Source organism: Malassezia sympodialis, genomic scaffold (genome assembly GCF_000349305.1).
Source record: "Malassezia sympodialis ATCC 42132 genomic scaffold, msy_sf_2, whole genome shotgun sequence".
NCBI classification, from domain to species: domain Eukaryota; kingdom Fungi; phylum Basidiomycota; class Malasseziomycetes; order Malasseziales; family Malasseziaceae; genus Malassezia; species Malassezia sympodialis.
This window is the reverse complement of record NW_017387800.1, coordinates 62,634-78,019: the sequence shown is the minus strand read 5'-3', so window position 1 is coordinate 78,019 and position 15,386 is coordinate 62,634. Positions and strand designations below refer to the sequence as shown.

Below are 15,386 nucleotides of genomic sequence, written 5' to 3'. Positions count from 1 at the left end.
GATAGCTCCTACTTGAGACGAACGTACTGTGAGCAGATTCGTGTCGCCTAGCTTGCAAGGTGGCAGGAGCGCAGCGTGCAGAAGATCCGTCGATCCCTTCGACGCTGGAGCGTGTGAAGTAACGCGCCACCCGCGCCCTCCACTGTGTTGGATTACTCGGCCGAGTTACGACCATGGCCGGCCCGCCAGTCTACTTACGCGCTGTCTACATCCTGGGTGCCCGTGTATGCGGGCAGGATCTGGCACGCGCCCTTCCAGTCAAGGCGGCCATCGCAGAGCTGCTTGACCACGTCCACAACTTGGTCCACCGTACCAATGCGCTGAGTGGTCGTGTCGCGCTCACGCAGCGTAATAGTGCCCTTCGACACAGAGGCAAAGTCAATCGTGCATGCGAACGGCGTGCCCAGCTCGTCGTTGCGCGCGTAGCGGCGGCCGATCGTCGCGCTACTGTCATCGATACGCGAAGCGATACCGAGAGAACGTAGCTTCTTGCTCAGCTGGCGGGCCAGGGGCGACAGTTGCTCGTTCGAGCTGATCGGAACAATGAGCACCTTGAAAGGCGCCACGAGTGGCGGCAGACTCAGCACACCACGCTCCTTATCCTCTTCACGTGCCCAGAAGGAGTGCTCCAGTAGGGCATAGAAAATACGGCCGATGCCGAACGATGGCTCAATGACATTCGGAATAAAGTTGCGCACGCTCTCCTTGATGGTCTTGTACTCCACAGTGACGTGCTCCTTCGTCACATCAAACGTCTCGCTGCCAGCCGTCACCTTAGCCGAGCCACTCTCCAGGTCCGCCTGCATCTGCTTCAGCGAGTCCTGGTCCAGGGCCATGATCGTGTCCTCAATAAGCTTGGCGTTCTTCTTGAACAGGGGCCCGAGTACCTTCTTGTTGACCGTCGGCACGTACTTTTGGTACACCTTCGGCTCCTTGAGCGGCTCCTGCACCATTAGGTCTCGCTTCGTCTTATTTGAGTGCATCGTCAGGTCGAACGCACTGCGGTCGGCACAGCCCACACACTCGATCCAGCCGTACGAAGTGTGAATCTCGGCGTCCCAACAGTCGCACGCATAGTGTGCCATCTCGTTCTCCATGTGCTGGCGGAAGCGAAGGCGGCTCGTATCAATGCCAATAGCCTCGAGGAATAGGTAAATACGGCCCAGGAAGTAGCCCAGGGTCTCGTTGTTCACCATACCCGTCGACACAGCCTCGCCAATCGACACCTTCTTCACAGTCGTGTCACCGGCCTTCTGCGTCGAAGCGGGAAGGAAGGGCAGTACCAGGTTGGCCACCTCACTGAAGCGAGAGTGCGACTTGTTCTCGGGGTCGACAAAGTGCTCAATCTCCGCCATAGTGAACTCACGCACACGCAAAAGACCCGCACGAGGGCTGATCTCATTGCGGAAACTCTTGCCAATCTGCGCACTGGCAAAAGGAACACGTCCATTGTTGAAGTCGAGCAAACGCTCAAAGTTCACAAAGTGACCCTGCGCGGTCTCAGGGCGCAGGTAGCCCTTGGTCTGACCCGTGGGGCCAATGAAACTTTCAAACATGAGGTTGAACTCTGTGGGAGCCGAGACCTCATTCCCGGTCGCAGGAGCGCGAATATCGTACTTCTTGATCAGCTCACCCAGCTGTTCGCCGTTAAAGTCATCGATCTGTGCCAGAATGCGGCGGAACTCGGCGACCTGCTCATCGGGCAGCTTGACGGCCACCGACTTGGCCTTTTTCTTTGTCTTTTTCTCGTCAGCGGAGGGCGCCGACTCAGTCGCGACAGACGCTTGGCCAGCCTCCTTAGCGCGTGCTTCCTCATCGCCCTTCAAGCGCGCCTCGAGCACGCCCTCAACCATGTGGTCGGCACGGTAAATCTCACCGCTCTTTGTGTCCTTGACCATCCAGTCGGCAAACTTGTCGACATGGCCCGAGGTTTTAAGAACATCCGACAAGGTCATGATGGTCGTGTCAAGCTCAAGCATATCCTCTTCAATAATAAAGTGGTTGCGCCAGTGGGTGATGATGTTCGCCTGAAGCGCAGCACCACTAGGTCCGTAGTCATACAGACCAGCCACTCCGCCGTAAATTTCGAACGCCTGCGTGTAGAAAAAGCGCTTCGTCATAAGACCCTCGAGCTGCGCGCGCTCAAAAGGGTGGGCATCCTTCTTCACGATGGATTGCTCAGGCTGGACAGCCGATGCCATTGTTCGTCGTGTACAAAAACTCTTTGGGATAAAAATCACTCGGTTGGTCCTAGAAGCTACGGTCGAAACTCGAAATGAACTTCGCCAAGCCGCAGTGAGCATCCACACACCAACGCTGCGAAGACCCTCGGGGCACCTGGCCATCTTCACGTCATGTGACTGCCTTTCGCTCAACATCTGGGCGGCCCCTGCGCGTCCTTCCACGTGGCCGATATCGACACCTAGCATGTTCGCTCGAGGCGCACGAGCTGCATGGGCCTGTGGTGCACGAGCTGCGTCGGGCCAAAATGCGCTGCTTCGCATGGTGCCCCGCTCCGTGAAGGCTACGGCTCTCGTAGCGGTCGGTGGCTGTGCTCTCGCTAGCCCGCTGCTAGCCGATGCGCCGCTCTTCGAGGCGCCGCCGCCGACGGAGCACCGCTTTCCCCTTCTATCTTTCTTAGCTTGGGGCTCTAATGCACAGGGCGTGCCTGCACCGGATGGCAAGGCATCGAGTGTGCCCTTTCCCAAAGTATTGCAGGTGCTCGACGGCATGGCCTGGCGCGATGTACAGCTGAATGAAACTTGCGCTGTGGCCGTAGACGCGGGCGGTGACGTTGTGCAATGGGGGACCGGCTTTGATGCATCCAAGGAGGCAGGCCCGGCCAAAACCTTGACTGGTATGGATATTCAACGTGTGCAGCTTAGTGGTGGTAAGGTGTATGCTCTCTCGCGCTCCGGTCATGTATATGTCTTTTCTCAAGCTCGGGAGCACCAGCAGCCCGTCAAAAGCTCGTGGCTTTCCTCGTCCATCGATGTCGTCAAGCTGTCCGCAGACGAAAAGCTGGTCGACATTGTGGCGGGCGATCATCATGTGCTGGGCCTCTCACGACAGGGCCGTGTCTATTCGATTCCAGCGGATGACCTGGCGAACGAATATGGCCAACTGGGGTACTCTACGGTTCAGCTTGGTCTTAATGAGTCGACACGAGCGTACGAGGCGCAGATGGAGCCAGCGGTGGTACGCAGGAAGCGGGCTGCGACCTTGTCGATGAGCAGCGCCAGCGAGCCTGCGCCTACTCGTCCGCCGACAGATATCCGCTACGCCACTTCCTGGCGCCTAATTCCGTCACTAGGTGAATCGAGGTTTGCGGAGATTGCGGCTGGCTCCGCGCACTCAGCTGTTCGCACCGAGGACGGCCGTGTACTTTCCTGGGGCCAAAATTCAAATGGCCAACTCGGACTGGGTGCACACGTTACGTTTGAGACAATCGCTGTACCTCGCGAGGTCGAGTTCCCCCTCTCTGTCGTCGGTCGTCACGCTAAGTGCACCAAAATTGCTGCAGGGGGCGCGAACACCTTTTTTGTGATGCACAGCCGCGGTGCACCTGTAGCATCGGAAAAAGGCCCAATCAAGGCAGATGAGCGCGTGGACGTGTTGGCTGTTGGAGCCGGTCAGCGAGGCACACTTGGCAACGGTCAGCGAAACCAGTCCTGCGGGATTCCCGTGCGAGTCAAAGTGGTGTCTGGTATGCAAGAGTACTCCGAGGCCCATCGTGGCATGCGCCCCATTGATGTACATGCCATCACTGTTGGCGACAGTGGCCAGTGTGCTCTCGTCATGGAAGCGCCATCCGTTGGCGACCAGACTCGTCGGGATGTCTATGTGTGGGGCAACAACAGCGCTTCTCAGCTGGCGAATGGCAAAAAAAATCACTCCGCCGTTCCTATACTATTGTCTATGATGGACAAGGCGGAGACATCCAAGGACTCGGATGCTGAGCCTGTCCAAGTCCGTGTATTGCTCGTGGAACAGGTCAAGACCCGTGCCAAAAATTTTGACGGTCGAGAGCGCACGTACCATATCGAGCAGCGCATTGTGGCGGGCGGTTCTTGCATGGCATTGTATGCAGGCGTCGTGTAGACTTACAGCGGGCGCGTTGTCCAACCCAGACGCTCGTATGACCAGCCAAACACAGTCTGTGTCTTGGGGTCGAACACCTTGCACAGGCGATACTGGCGCTTAGGGTCATTTTCGATGCTGCTAATCCTGGCCATCTGTGCCTCAGAAAGCTTCACGACCTTGAAGTTTTCTTCGATACGGTGAGGCGTAACGCTCTTCGGCAGGACCACGACATTGCGCTGCACGTTCCAGTTAAGGATCACTTGTGCGGGAGTCGCGCCCACCTCCTTGGCAACTGCCAGTACATCCTCGTCCTTGAAAATAGGCGAGTCTGTCAGGCCCAGAGGCGAGTAGGCCGAGACGACGATGCCGTGCTTCTGGCACAAAGCGACCAGGTCACTCGTCTGGTTGTACGGATGCGTCTCAATCTGGTTCATCGCCGGTATGACCTTGGCATGCTCGAGCAAGTGCGGCAGCGTCTTGGTGCTAAAGTTGCTTACACCAATAGCCTTCACCTTACCGGCACGCGTTTCAAGAAGACGCTCCATGTTCTTCCAAGTCTGAACATAGTCAATGGAATCGTCAGCCACATTGGGCTCGTTCGGCTTAGTCGAGTTGGGCCAGTGCATCAAGTACATGTCGATGTAGTCGACATTGAGCAGTTCAAGCGAGTGGTCAAAGGCTGCTTCCACGTCATGGTGGCAGTCATTGCGCAGCTTCGTCGTAACAAAAAGCTGCTCACGAGGCACGCCACTCTCACGTATTCCCTGACCGACCTTGTCTTCGTTCTGGTAGTAGGCTGCCGTGTCAAAGTGGCGGTAGCCCACTTTGGCAGCAGTTTTGACGGCATCCACGACTTGCTGACCACCACCAGGCTTGCCCATGTAACATCCCAAAGCAATCATAGGCACCTTGGCACCAGTGTTAAGCGTAGCAATCGGTTGAGACTCTGCCATTGTAACTTGATCGTAGAACGAAGATAGGCTTTGCCCGCCTACCTAATCGGTAGGGCCCTCGCACAGACGGGGAATCCCACGTGAAGTCACGTGAAGAAAGCGGCCAGCTAAGGGTCTGACCGAGACCGCCGACGCCATCGCCAGCGTCTGCTGCGCAATCGTTGTGGACCATGTCGAATGAGCCGTCTTACGAGGACTATGTGGAACGGTATGTATATGATTTCTGATAAAAGCATCCACTATTCTGAGAAGTATTCTGACGACAAGTGGGAGTACCGGTACGTGGTGCTGCAATGCTTGCTTATACCCAGACATGTCATCCTTCCCAAGCCGTTTTTGAAACGCATCCCTAAAAGTTACTTTGACCCTGAAGAGCCAGGTGTACTGCGAATTCTCTCCGATGCCGAATGGCGAGGAATCGGCATTACTCAGAGTCTCGGATGGGAGCACTACGAGGTGCATGGTACGTCGCAGCACGGCTTACACGACAGCGCCTGAGCCCCATATCCTCCTCTTCCGCCGCGAGAAGGACTACCAGGAAAAGGTACGGAGAGAATGTTTTGCTGACGCGCCAGTATGGCCCCCAGGGCAAGCCTTCCGATGCGGCCAAGATCAAGGCGGCCCAAGCCACCAATGCTCAAGCCCACCCGTAGATACATTCTCTCATCGCCCATTGGCGCCTCAGAGTGGCTTGTAGGTCTGTATTTTGTATGGATGCCTTGTCGCAGCAAGTCGGCTGACTATACCGGAGAGGCCGGCCGATTTTCCTTTCGGGCCACGATGGTGCCAACCAACGAGCTGGACTCGGCGGTGCTTTTGTCCCAACCGCGCAGGGCCGTAGACATGCTGTGGGGTATGCCGGCTTTACTGACGATAGCAACGCATAAAGACTCTCATGTTATCCGCCGTCAATTAGACCAGCAGTACGGTGACTTACGCGGGACACGCGATTGGGACCAGGCACGTTGCCTGCAGCTGACCGCAGATTCCCTACTTGACGCCTTCAAATGTGAAGCAGTTACTGACCGCCTCACAATCAACCGAAGGCCGTGAAAATGGCGTGCTTGTCCGCTGGCAATGTATGATCCAGGACACAGGGGTATGTTAGTCCACTAACGATGAGCTGGGATTTGAGCTTTACGTGTCATCGCTGAACCATCAGGGCAGGCGTGAATGTGCGATGTATGGCAATGATATCAAATATGCCGAGCAGGAGTTTGATTCTACGTTGATGAAAGATGATGGTATGGCTGAACGTGCTGTATTCTTTGGCGTTTCACTACCTGGCATGACCAACTGGGCGCATGAGATGGCCGTGGGTTCCACGCCTACCGTGGCGGAAGCACTCGAGCACCTACATGTGGATGTGACAGATGTGAATCGTGCCCCGCTCTCCGAAGACCCGAGCGTGACAGCGGTGATCAAGATGTACGATTTGGAGGAAGCCGAGAAACTGAAGACAACAGATGTGATTGACCTCGTCGGTATCCTCGGTATCGACGCTCAGCCCACGGTTGATTGGCATTTGAGCGAAGAAGAGGCAGCCATCCAGTGGATGCCCTCTATTCACGTCTTGCATTGGACGCACACGCCATTACACTCTATGACGCAAGCATTCTTGCAGCAAGTATCAGTGCCAGAGACAGAAAATGCCATGCCTGCCCCAAGGCCTTTTCCGTTTGCTGACCAAGATGCCTTGCGTTCTGGTCTTATCGACTACCTGGCCACAGCCCTCGGCAATGATACACTGGCCGCAGAGTATGTGCTATTGGTCTTGTTAGCCAGAATTCATGCACGTCGTGCCGGTATGACGGTGGGGTCCATTTCTCTCAACCTCTCGGGCATGGTCGACCATGAGCTTTTGCCGGTCCTAGAGTCACTTATGCCCGCGGTGGTTCGGCAGCCACTGAGCCTTGCCACACTTAACGATCCAAAGCACACTCTGTTTGTGCGACATGAAGAGCCGAACGCGTACGCCGGCCGCCTGCAGCTCCCGAACGGGACGTGTGTGGTGGTGGATGAGCGAGAGATGCAAGAGGGTAAGCTGCAAGATCATGGAATAAAAAATATCAGCGCACTCGCGTCCGTGCTACAAAAGTACTCGCTGCCCTACGTGCTGCCCTACTCAGAGCTGCATCTGGACACCGACTTGATCATGCTCATCGTTAGTGAAGGCAAGACATTTTTGCCGGTCGATGTGCACGTTCCGCTACACAGTACACAGGCGAGTATGGCGCCAAGCGCCTCGGTCGAGGCTTTGCAGACTTGGCGCGCTTATTTGGCGCGCACGCGCCACAATTCACTTGCTATCCCTGAAAGTATGTCGCAGCACATCCAGGACGATTTTGTCGAGCGGCGACGCATCTCTCCCGAGTTCAACCAGGAAGATCTGCAACGATGTCTTAGTGTTGCGCGCCTCCTTGCGCTTTCTCACGGCCACGCCGAGCTGACGCCGGACATCTGGCGCCGCGCCGTGTCCCTGGACGAGGCACGTGCGGCACGGCTGGCTCCGCCTCCATAGACTAACACCTCCACACAACAAGGCTGACCCTATGGTCCGCGAACGAATCCAACGTGAGAGGCCGGGACGCAGGGAGAGCGAGCGGGCCAGCTGGTCCTACGCGAATGCATCGCCTCACGTTCAGCGTGCCGTATATGGAACGCCGCCTGCGCCATTCTCAACACCTAGACGCCCCCGAACCACAACGCCAGTGGCCTCGTCGCCCCTACAGCGTAAAGGCGCGTATGCAAGCCCAAGCGTCGCGCCACATGTTCTTGGCCATGTAGGTGCAGACTCGCAAGAGGACCTGGATGTGTCACAAAAATTGACATGGCAAGACTGGTATGTGGACCCGGCTCACGCAGGCTCGAGCAGTGGCCCAGTGTGCTACTCGCATATGCGCAAGGCTGGTGGATGGACCTACAGGCGTTTGTGCACAAACCCGAGCTTGGCGTACCCGTGGGCCTCTTTTTGCATGTGCTCTCGCTACTCGCTCAGCTCTTATTGCCCGGCTCCTCGTTTAGCGGGGGGCGCCGCTCCGCGGGCGCGCTGCGCCATTCGTCACATCTCTTTGCAAGTCACAAGCGCTACACATCAGATGCAAGTAGTGTGCGGGCATACACGGAACACCTAAGCCGCATGATCTTATCTCAGCGCCATGCCGCACAGCGATGGACCGTATGTGTCGATCACTAACGCAGTCTCGTATGATGTCGCTGGCCTTGTGTGCGGTGGCCCTATACAATGCATATGTTTTATTTTCCAAACACCGCACGTACCGCCTGTGGTACCGCGACGCGCAGGTACGTGGCCACCCTAACGATTCAGGATCTTGTTCGCAATTCGCACGCTCGGCTCGAGGCACCGCCAACCGCCGCGGCGCCGCGGCGGACGTGGAAAGCATGGGCGAAGTATGTGACATGTTGCCTCACACAGACACATGGGCCTACTTATCGCGCGCCAGATCCCGATTGTCGAATGGTTCGTTCCGGCGCCTGTACACGAGTCACGGCCTACGGAGGCAAGTGAGCGCATTTATACGTTGCGGGTGTGGGACGTATACGAAGCGCCGCTGTGGCTGTTCACGTACGTTTTCAGGGCTAACGTTAGGGTATACTCGCCAGCACATGCTCTGTGGTGGAGCGTCGCAGGCTCCCTAGGACTGCATCCTGCCGTGACATGGCTCATAACGGGTGCGCTGCTCACGCTCTTTTCTGCGCAGGCGTACATTCTAGCGAGCGAGTACGAGGCTCTTTTGAAAGACCGGCAGCTCTTACAGGCAGAAATGCTGCATGAGTACGACGAAAAGGCACGTAGTGTGTGCTCACGCCAGTTTGTACTGCCACGGGCGATGCCCCTCGTCCGCGACGCGTGTACCATGACAGACGAGTAGTTATGCAGGAGACATAGATGGGCTGCGTGGTGCATGCTCAGGCGGTGCGGGCCAGCCATGGTCGACGGGCGCGTACCTTGCCTCGCCGCGGGGCGCGGGCCATGGGCGATCGTGTGTCGTGCGGGACGGGACGCGCGGCTCACGCACCTCCAAGTCGGGCCTCTGGGTCAACGAGACGGTCACATGCGCGCCATCGATCTGCCCCTGGTCCATATGCGCGATGGCGCGATCGGCGGCCTCCTCCGTGTCATATTCGAGCACAGCCCATGGGCGTGCATTTGTGCGGAACAAGCGGAGACGCACGAGAGTGCCATAGTGCATAAAAATGTCGTCTAGATGTCGTTCATACACGCGCTCTGTAAGTCCATACACATAGACAACGGTAGACGGCGCCGTATGACTGGTTTCCTCGTCACGAGACATACACGGCGGAGGCGGTGAGGACAACGCCGCGATGGGCTGTGCTGACCTAAGCCCTAACAAAGACGCTCAACACGGTCCGTGCGCACAAAAGCCAGGCGCTGGCGCCTGGCGACCCGCATGGGGCGCGAGAGCGTATGGCCCCTAGGCGTAGCATGTGTGTGTGTCATCATGTGCACTGTTTGGCATGCTAGGGTAACGCTAGCGACGCTTACAAGCGGTCTCCAAGCCGATATGGCAACCTGGCAAGTGGGCATGGTCGCCGCATGCGAACACGCTGCGCGGGCGCTCGAAGTGTGGCGCGCGTGGCCACAGATCCTTGTTCCCTCTGTCGTCAATGCTGCTGCTACGGCGGCCGAGTCGGGTGTGCACTCCCTGGGCCATGCTGTGCTAAGCATGTACGTCGATGTGGCTGACGCAGGCTGCAAATGATGCAGATCCTTGTGCATATCGTCTGTTCGTCATATAAGACTCTGTTGCTGTGCACGGTGCAGCTTGTTGTCCAGAGTGTGCTGTCTGTTCTTGACACAGCAGCCCAGGCCATCGCGGTGGCCGTCCATGATGCTGCGCATGCACTGCATGACGTGCTCACCGCGGCCGGCGAGGCAGGCGTCGGTCTCGCGGATATAGCAGTGGATGGGCTCAACGGTGTCTTGGGCCTTACAGGACACACGGTCACACCACCTACGTGGCATGAGCCGGATGCGCTGCGGTACGTAACAGATACTTACGCAGGGCGCTCAGCAATGTCACGATTCCCCTCTCTCTCGTTGATCCGTTCCGCGCGATCCGCGCAGACCTTCCAACGGTGAGTGACCTGCGCCTGGATGCCGAAGATGCGCTAGACGCGGCCTTGACAGCTGCACAGCAGCGCGTGAATCAAAGTAGGTACCGCATGCTCAGTCAGCGCTCGTACATCTTGCTCTTCCGCGGCCTGCATGGTCACCCCCAGCCGTGCCGGACGCTCCAGTGTGTGGCCCCGAGGTGGCACGCTGGCTACAAGAGGCGCGCCCGGATATACAGCGCCTCGAGCACAATACACGCATGTATCTACTGGCGATGGGCGCTAGTGCTGCCGTTGTCCTGCTTGTGGTCGTGCTGCTGAGCAGGCGAGGCGCGCCGGCCGTGCCCCGCCTTGAGAAAGGCGTCACTGAGGGAGTGGACACCCAATCGACGCGCATCCCGTGGTGGAGACTGTATGCTCAGTGGCTTTTGGCGCCTACGACGGTTGTCGTTCTTGCAGGTAGTGCCATGAGCCTCCTCAGCCACGAGCTAGTGGCTGTGGGTGTACGTTGCATGAGTGCGACCCTACACCATGCACTGGCCACGGAGCCAACGCGGCCACTAGCGTTGGACAACGCCGCTTGGCAAGCTGCTGTGGATCAGACATGGAGCGACGTGGATGTGGCCTGGGCGGATGCCGAGCAGACACTCACACAGGCCTTCTTCGGCTGGCTCAATGGGACAGTGGTCGCCACACATGACGTACTGCATGGCGCACTTGATCTCGCCACCGGTACCGTGGACGACACCCTGGGCTCCACGCCACTGCACGACCCTGTCTCGCAATTTGTGCAATGCGTGCTCGGCAGTAAAGTGCACAGCGTCGACAGCGCACTGCAGTGGGCCCAAGCGCATGCCGTTGTGCATCTACCCCGCCTGCCCACCATGCCGCCCTTGCCGCCCTTGCCGCTCGACGCGTGGGCGCAGCACGCACGCACAGACCTGTCGACGATACTGTCGACGTGGGACGAACGTGCTATGCGTTATCTCGCACTGACGCGCTTGCAGGCGGTGTGCGTACTGACGGGCGTTCCGAGTGTGCTGCTCCTGCTGGCTATTAGCATCACCTACACTAGCTCAGCGGTGCGGCTGGCCGGCTCGGCGAGGCGTCTGCAGGCGCCGGCCCCCGCGCATGCAGATCCGTGTTGGCGATCGTAAGCGACTTGGTGCAATGGTGCGTCTTGTACACGCCAACGAGGCGCGAGCTGAGCTCGAACATGTTGTTGCGCAAAGAAATCACGACAAACTGGGCGCCGCGTGTGCGCTCCTTGATGATGTTCGCGATGATCGATACGTTGCGGAAGTCGAGTGCAGCATCGATTTCGTCCATGACATACAAGGGTGTCGGTTTGTATGCGTGTAGTGCGAATACGAGTGCCAGACTGCTCAGCGTCTTTTCGCCGCCACTTAGATTGCTGATGTTTTTCCAGCTCTTCTTCGGGGGCATCACACTGAACAAGATGCCTTCGCTGAATGGATCGAGGCTGTCCACAAGCTCGAGCTCCGCATTGCCGCCCAGCGTAATGGTCTGGTACATTTCCTTGAGCTTGAGTGAAATTTGTGAAAAGCCTTCCATGAAGCGCTCAAGGCGCTCCTTGCGCAGCGCATCAAAGCGCGCCTGCGCCGCATCGCGCGACGCCGTCGTCTCATCGAGGTCAGCTGCGCGCGTCTCGTATGTGGCATCCACGCGCCGCACCTCTTCCAGCACGTCGACATCGACGGCACTGTGCCGTGCACGTGCCTCGGCGGCGGCGAGCGCTGCCTGCAGCGCACGCCGATCGATCGCACGGATGGCCTCGTCGCTCAGTGACTCGAGAACGGGCATTTCAGCGTCCGCCTCATTTTTCACGGCGCCGCGGGCAGGCGGTACAGGGTGCAGCGTCAGCTGCGCATGCTGCGCCTCCCAGTCGCGCAGGCGCGCAGTGCTGTCCGCGTGCGCCCGCTCGAGGTCCTCGCGCCGCTGCGCCCACTCAAGCTCCTGTGTGCGGAACGCATGCAGCGACGCATCGTGTTCATCAAGGCGCGACTGCACCTCTCGGCGCGCGTCCGTACGGTCCTCGAGAGCATCACGCGCAGCTTCCACTTCGCGACGCACGTCCTCGACCTGCACCGCATGCGCCGCAGCAGCCTCGCGGTGTGCATCGAGCTCCGCCTCGAGAGTCGCGAGCGACTCGTCGTTCGACTGTGTCGCCCGCTCGTGCCGGCGCGCATCGCTCTCCGCGCGCGCATGTGCCTCCTCTGCGCGCGCAAGGCGCTCGTGGGCGAGTGCAATCCGGTCCTTGAGGCCCGCCACCTTGCCCTGCTGCGTGCGCAGCTCCAGACCGCCCGCTTCCAGGATCTGCTCCTGCAGCGCATGGATCGCTGCCTCCACATCGCCACGCTTCGCCCGCAGTGAAGCCAGCTCGGCGTCGTGCGCGTGCAGCGCGGCGTCGAGCTCAGTCACGCGTCTCGCGTCGGCGGCGTCAGGCACAGATATGGCCTGCGTCTCGTGCAGGCGGTGCTCTGCATCAGCGATACGCTGTGTCGTCGTTTCCACGTCCATCTCCCGCAGTGCAAGCTGCTGCTCAAGCAGCGGCGCCCGCGCCTCGTGCTCCTGTACGAGCGCCTCAAGCTGTGCGACGGATGCCTCTTGGCCACGCAGTAGCGTCTCGGCAGCCTCGAGCTCCTTTTCGAGGCGTGCCAGTTGCTCTGCCGAGACATCGTCCATGAGCGTCGCGCCCATCAAGCCACGGATCACGCGCGAGCCACCGCCGGACATGGTACCGCTACGATCGATCAGCTGTCCGTCCTCAGTAACAACGCGCCAGCGTCGTGCGCCATAGGCAATGCGGTTCGCCTGCGCGAGGTCCTTCGCCACGAGTGTATCGCCAAGCTGGTGGTAAAAGGCAGGCGCAAAGCGTGCGTCCTTCGGCGCCACAAGATCGAACAGGCGCGGCACGCCCTCGGGTGTCGTGATGCGCGCCATCGCCCGTGCATTCACCTGCAGGCTCTGAAGGAGCACAAAGTTCGCGCGACCCAGCTTGTGGCGTCGCAAGTGCTCGATGCACTGCTGCCCCGTCGCCACGCTGTCGACGACAAGGTGATTTAGGCCTGGGCATGCCGTACTGATCGCCACATCGTATCGCGGGTCGATGGTACCGAGGCTCCCGAGCCGCCCATGGAACCCACTCAGCAGGCCCAGCTCAGCCTGCCGCACAAGGCTGTTCAGCACGTCGCCGCGCGAGCGCGTCTGCTCGATCGAGTGCCGTGCATCTTGCGCCGCACGCCGCGCGACATTGCGCTTCTCACGCAACGCTGCGACGTCCGCCTGCATGGACGCAAGCTGCGCCTCCTCGTCATCCCGCGCCGTGGCCAGCGACTGCTGCTCGTACCGCAAGGCCTCCACCTCCTCCGTCTGGGTCTGCAGCGCACGCTGCAGGTCCGCCAGGGCCATGCGCGCCTCGTCGACGCGCTGCGACGCCTCGTCTGCGCGCGACGCAACAAGCTCGCGCTCCTGGGCCGTCATATTGCGTTTCGCCAAGAGCGCGTTGATCTGCTCGGTCCATGGGGCCAGCTCCGCCTGCCGCACCTCGAGTTTGTCGCGGAACGCCTGGGTCTTGTGCTTGAGTGCCTCGCACACTGCCTCTAATGCGCCCTCCTCGGTGGCGAGTGCCGCTTCATGCTCGGCAAGGTCGCGCCGCGCCGTTTCCATCTCGGCATCGGCCGTGGATGCGGCGCCCCGCGCCTCGGTCGCGAGGCGTTGGCTTTCCGCACGCGCGGTCGTCAGTTTTTTGCGCTTGCCGAGCAGCATCTTTTCGCGGGTGCTCAGCTCGACGCCCTGCTTTTCGAGATGCGCGAGATCGGTCGAATGCGCCTTGGCCTGGCCCTCCAACTCTGCACACGCCTGAGCGATCTCGCGGAGCTCGATGCGCAGGGTCTCGGAGGCGGCTTGCGCCTTTGCGTGCTGGGCGGACGCGGCCTCGACCTGCTCATCGAGCTCGGCAAGGGCGCGCTCGGCGTCCGCGCACTGGGTGCGGCAGTCGAGCATGTGTATCTGCCACAGGCGCGACTGCAGCTCCGTGAGCGCATTTTGGTCGCGCAGGCACTGCTCGGCCGCCTGGCGGCGCGGCTCGAGCGCGTCGCGCTCGCGCTGCACAATCTTGAGCCGATGCATCTTTTCGGCGCGCGTCTCATTCGCAGCATCAAGGGCCTGGGCATGCTCTTCAATCGGCTGCTTGTACGACGAGGTGCCGATCATGTCCTCGAGGTACTCGAGCAGCCCATCCTCGTGCTCGCTCTTGGCCTTGGGCGGCATCTGCGCGATGCTCTCAACCTCACCTTGGAGAATGAGGAAGCGCTTATGATCCAGGTCAATGCCACGCTCGCGCAGGAGCGAGGTGATTTCCGTAAAGGACGATTTCGTCCCGTTCAGTGTGTAGTGCGACGTGTTGTTCCGCAGCGCCGAGCGCGAGAGGATGAGGCGGCTGCCAGGCACGACGTCAAAGTCGTCCGAGTCAGGGTAGTCGATAATCTCACGGAACCACACCTCGACCGTGCACTGCGCGGGCGGCGTGCATCCCTCGCGGTGGTGGATGAGCTCGCCCAGCTTGCCCTGGCGCATCTTGTTGGCGCGCCATCCAAACACAAAGAGCAGCGCATCGATCACATTGCTCTTCCCGCTGCCGTTCGGGCCCACGATGCTCGAAAACGACTTGTGAAAGGGGCCAATCTCCTGGCGCCCTGCATACGACTTGAAATCCTGGAGCACGAGCTTGTGGATGACGAGGCGCCGCACCGGCGGCGGAGGTGGCCGCGGCATGACGGATGCGGGCGTACGCATCACCGTGCGGGGCGTCGCATGCGCGCGGGCGGCCGTGCGGGCGGGTGTCGCGGGAAACAGGCCCGCGCGCGCCGGCGTCGCGAGACCACGCGGCGCGCGCGGCGTCGGCGGAATAGGCCGGGACGGCGAGCGCAGGTGGGCAGGCGCGGGCGTCACTTTCGGCGCCGGCGCACGCACGCCAGGCTCCACGGCAGGGCGCGCTGCCGCGCCGTCCAGCTCGTCGGCCATGCGTACAACACGAGGCACGCGCGGCGCCGCCACGCAGCACGCGCGTGGGGAGGATATCACGTGATTTTTCTCGTCGTCGGCCGGGCGCCCCACGGGGCTGGGCCTGTGCACGGCTGGGCGTGCCCAGCGCCGGGGCCAGCCTTTTGATTTTTTTTTTTTCACCGTCTCCAGGGACGTGCCACGCGCCCGGGCGCCTCGCACGGATAC

General features: G+C 60.0%; 6 protein-coding genes across 6 annotated transcripts; 3 read left to right on the top strand and 3 right to left on the bottom strand.

Annotated features, from left to right (window-relative positions):
• Positions 1–194: 194 nt before the first annotated feature.
• On the bottom strand, positions 195–2,201 carry MSY001_0368 (uncharacterized protein; the record flags this gene model as incomplete). Its single annotated transcript, XM_018885448.1, has 1 exon — positions 195–2,201. One exon carries the CDS (start codon positions 2,199–2,201, stop codon positions 195–197), a length of 2,007 nt encoding a protein of 668 aa, XP_018739002.1.
• A 226-nt stretch (positions 2,202–2,427) lies between these two features.
• On the top strand, positions 2,428–4,101 carry MSY001_0367 (uncharacterized protein; the record flags this gene model as incomplete). Its single annotated transcript, XM_018885447.1, has 1 exon — positions 2,428–4,101. The coding sequence occupies one exon, from the start codon at positions 2,428–2,430 to the stop codon at positions 4,099–4,101; it is 1,674 nt and encodes a 557-aa protein (XP_018739001.1).
• Positions 4,102–4,103: 2 nt separating this feature from the next.
• Positions 4,104–5,036, bottom strand: MSY001_0366 (uncharacterized protein; the record flags this gene model as incomplete). Its single annotated transcript, XM_018885446.1, has 1 exon — positions 4,104–5,036. The coding sequence occupies one exon, from the start codon at positions 5,034–5,036 to the stop codon at positions 4,104–4,106; it is 933 nt and encodes a 310-aa protein (XP_018739000.1).
• A 170-nt stretch (positions 5,037–5,206) lies between these two features.
• Positions 5,207–5,534, top strand: MSY001_0365 (uncharacterized protein; the record flags this gene model as incomplete). The annotated part of the gene is made up of 2 exons (XM_018885445.1): positions 5,207–5,244; positions 5,348–5,534. 2 exons carry the CDS (start codon positions 5,207–5,209, stop codon positions 5,532–5,534), a joined length of 225 nt encoding a protein of 74 aa, XP_018738999.1.
• A 682-nt stretch (positions 5,535–6,216) lies between these two features.
• On the top strand, positions 6,217–8,832 carry MSY001_0364 (uncharacterized protein; the record flags this gene model as incomplete). The annotated part of the gene is made up of 9 exons (XM_018885444.1): positions 6,217–6,794; positions 6,822–7,528; positions 7,749–7,878; positions 7,902–8,214; positions 8,238–8,339; positions 8,365–8,447; positions 8,473–8,622; positions 8,647–8,778; positions 8,820–8,832. 9 exons carry the CDS (start codon positions 6,217–6,219, stop codon positions 8,830–8,832), a joined length of 2,208 nt encoding a protein of 735 aa, XP_018738998.1.
• A 2,372-nt stretch (positions 8,833–11,204) lies between these two features.
• MSY001_0363 (uncharacterized protein) lies at positions 11,205–15,179 on the bottom strand (the record flags this gene model as incomplete). The annotated part of the gene is made up of 1 exon (XM_018885441.1): positions 11,205–15,179. The coding sequence occupies one exon, from the start codon at positions 15,177–15,179 to the stop codon at positions 11,205–11,207; it is 3,975 nt and encodes a 1,324-aa protein (XP_018738997.1).
• Between the last annotated feature and the right edge of the window lie 207 nt (positions 15,180–15,386).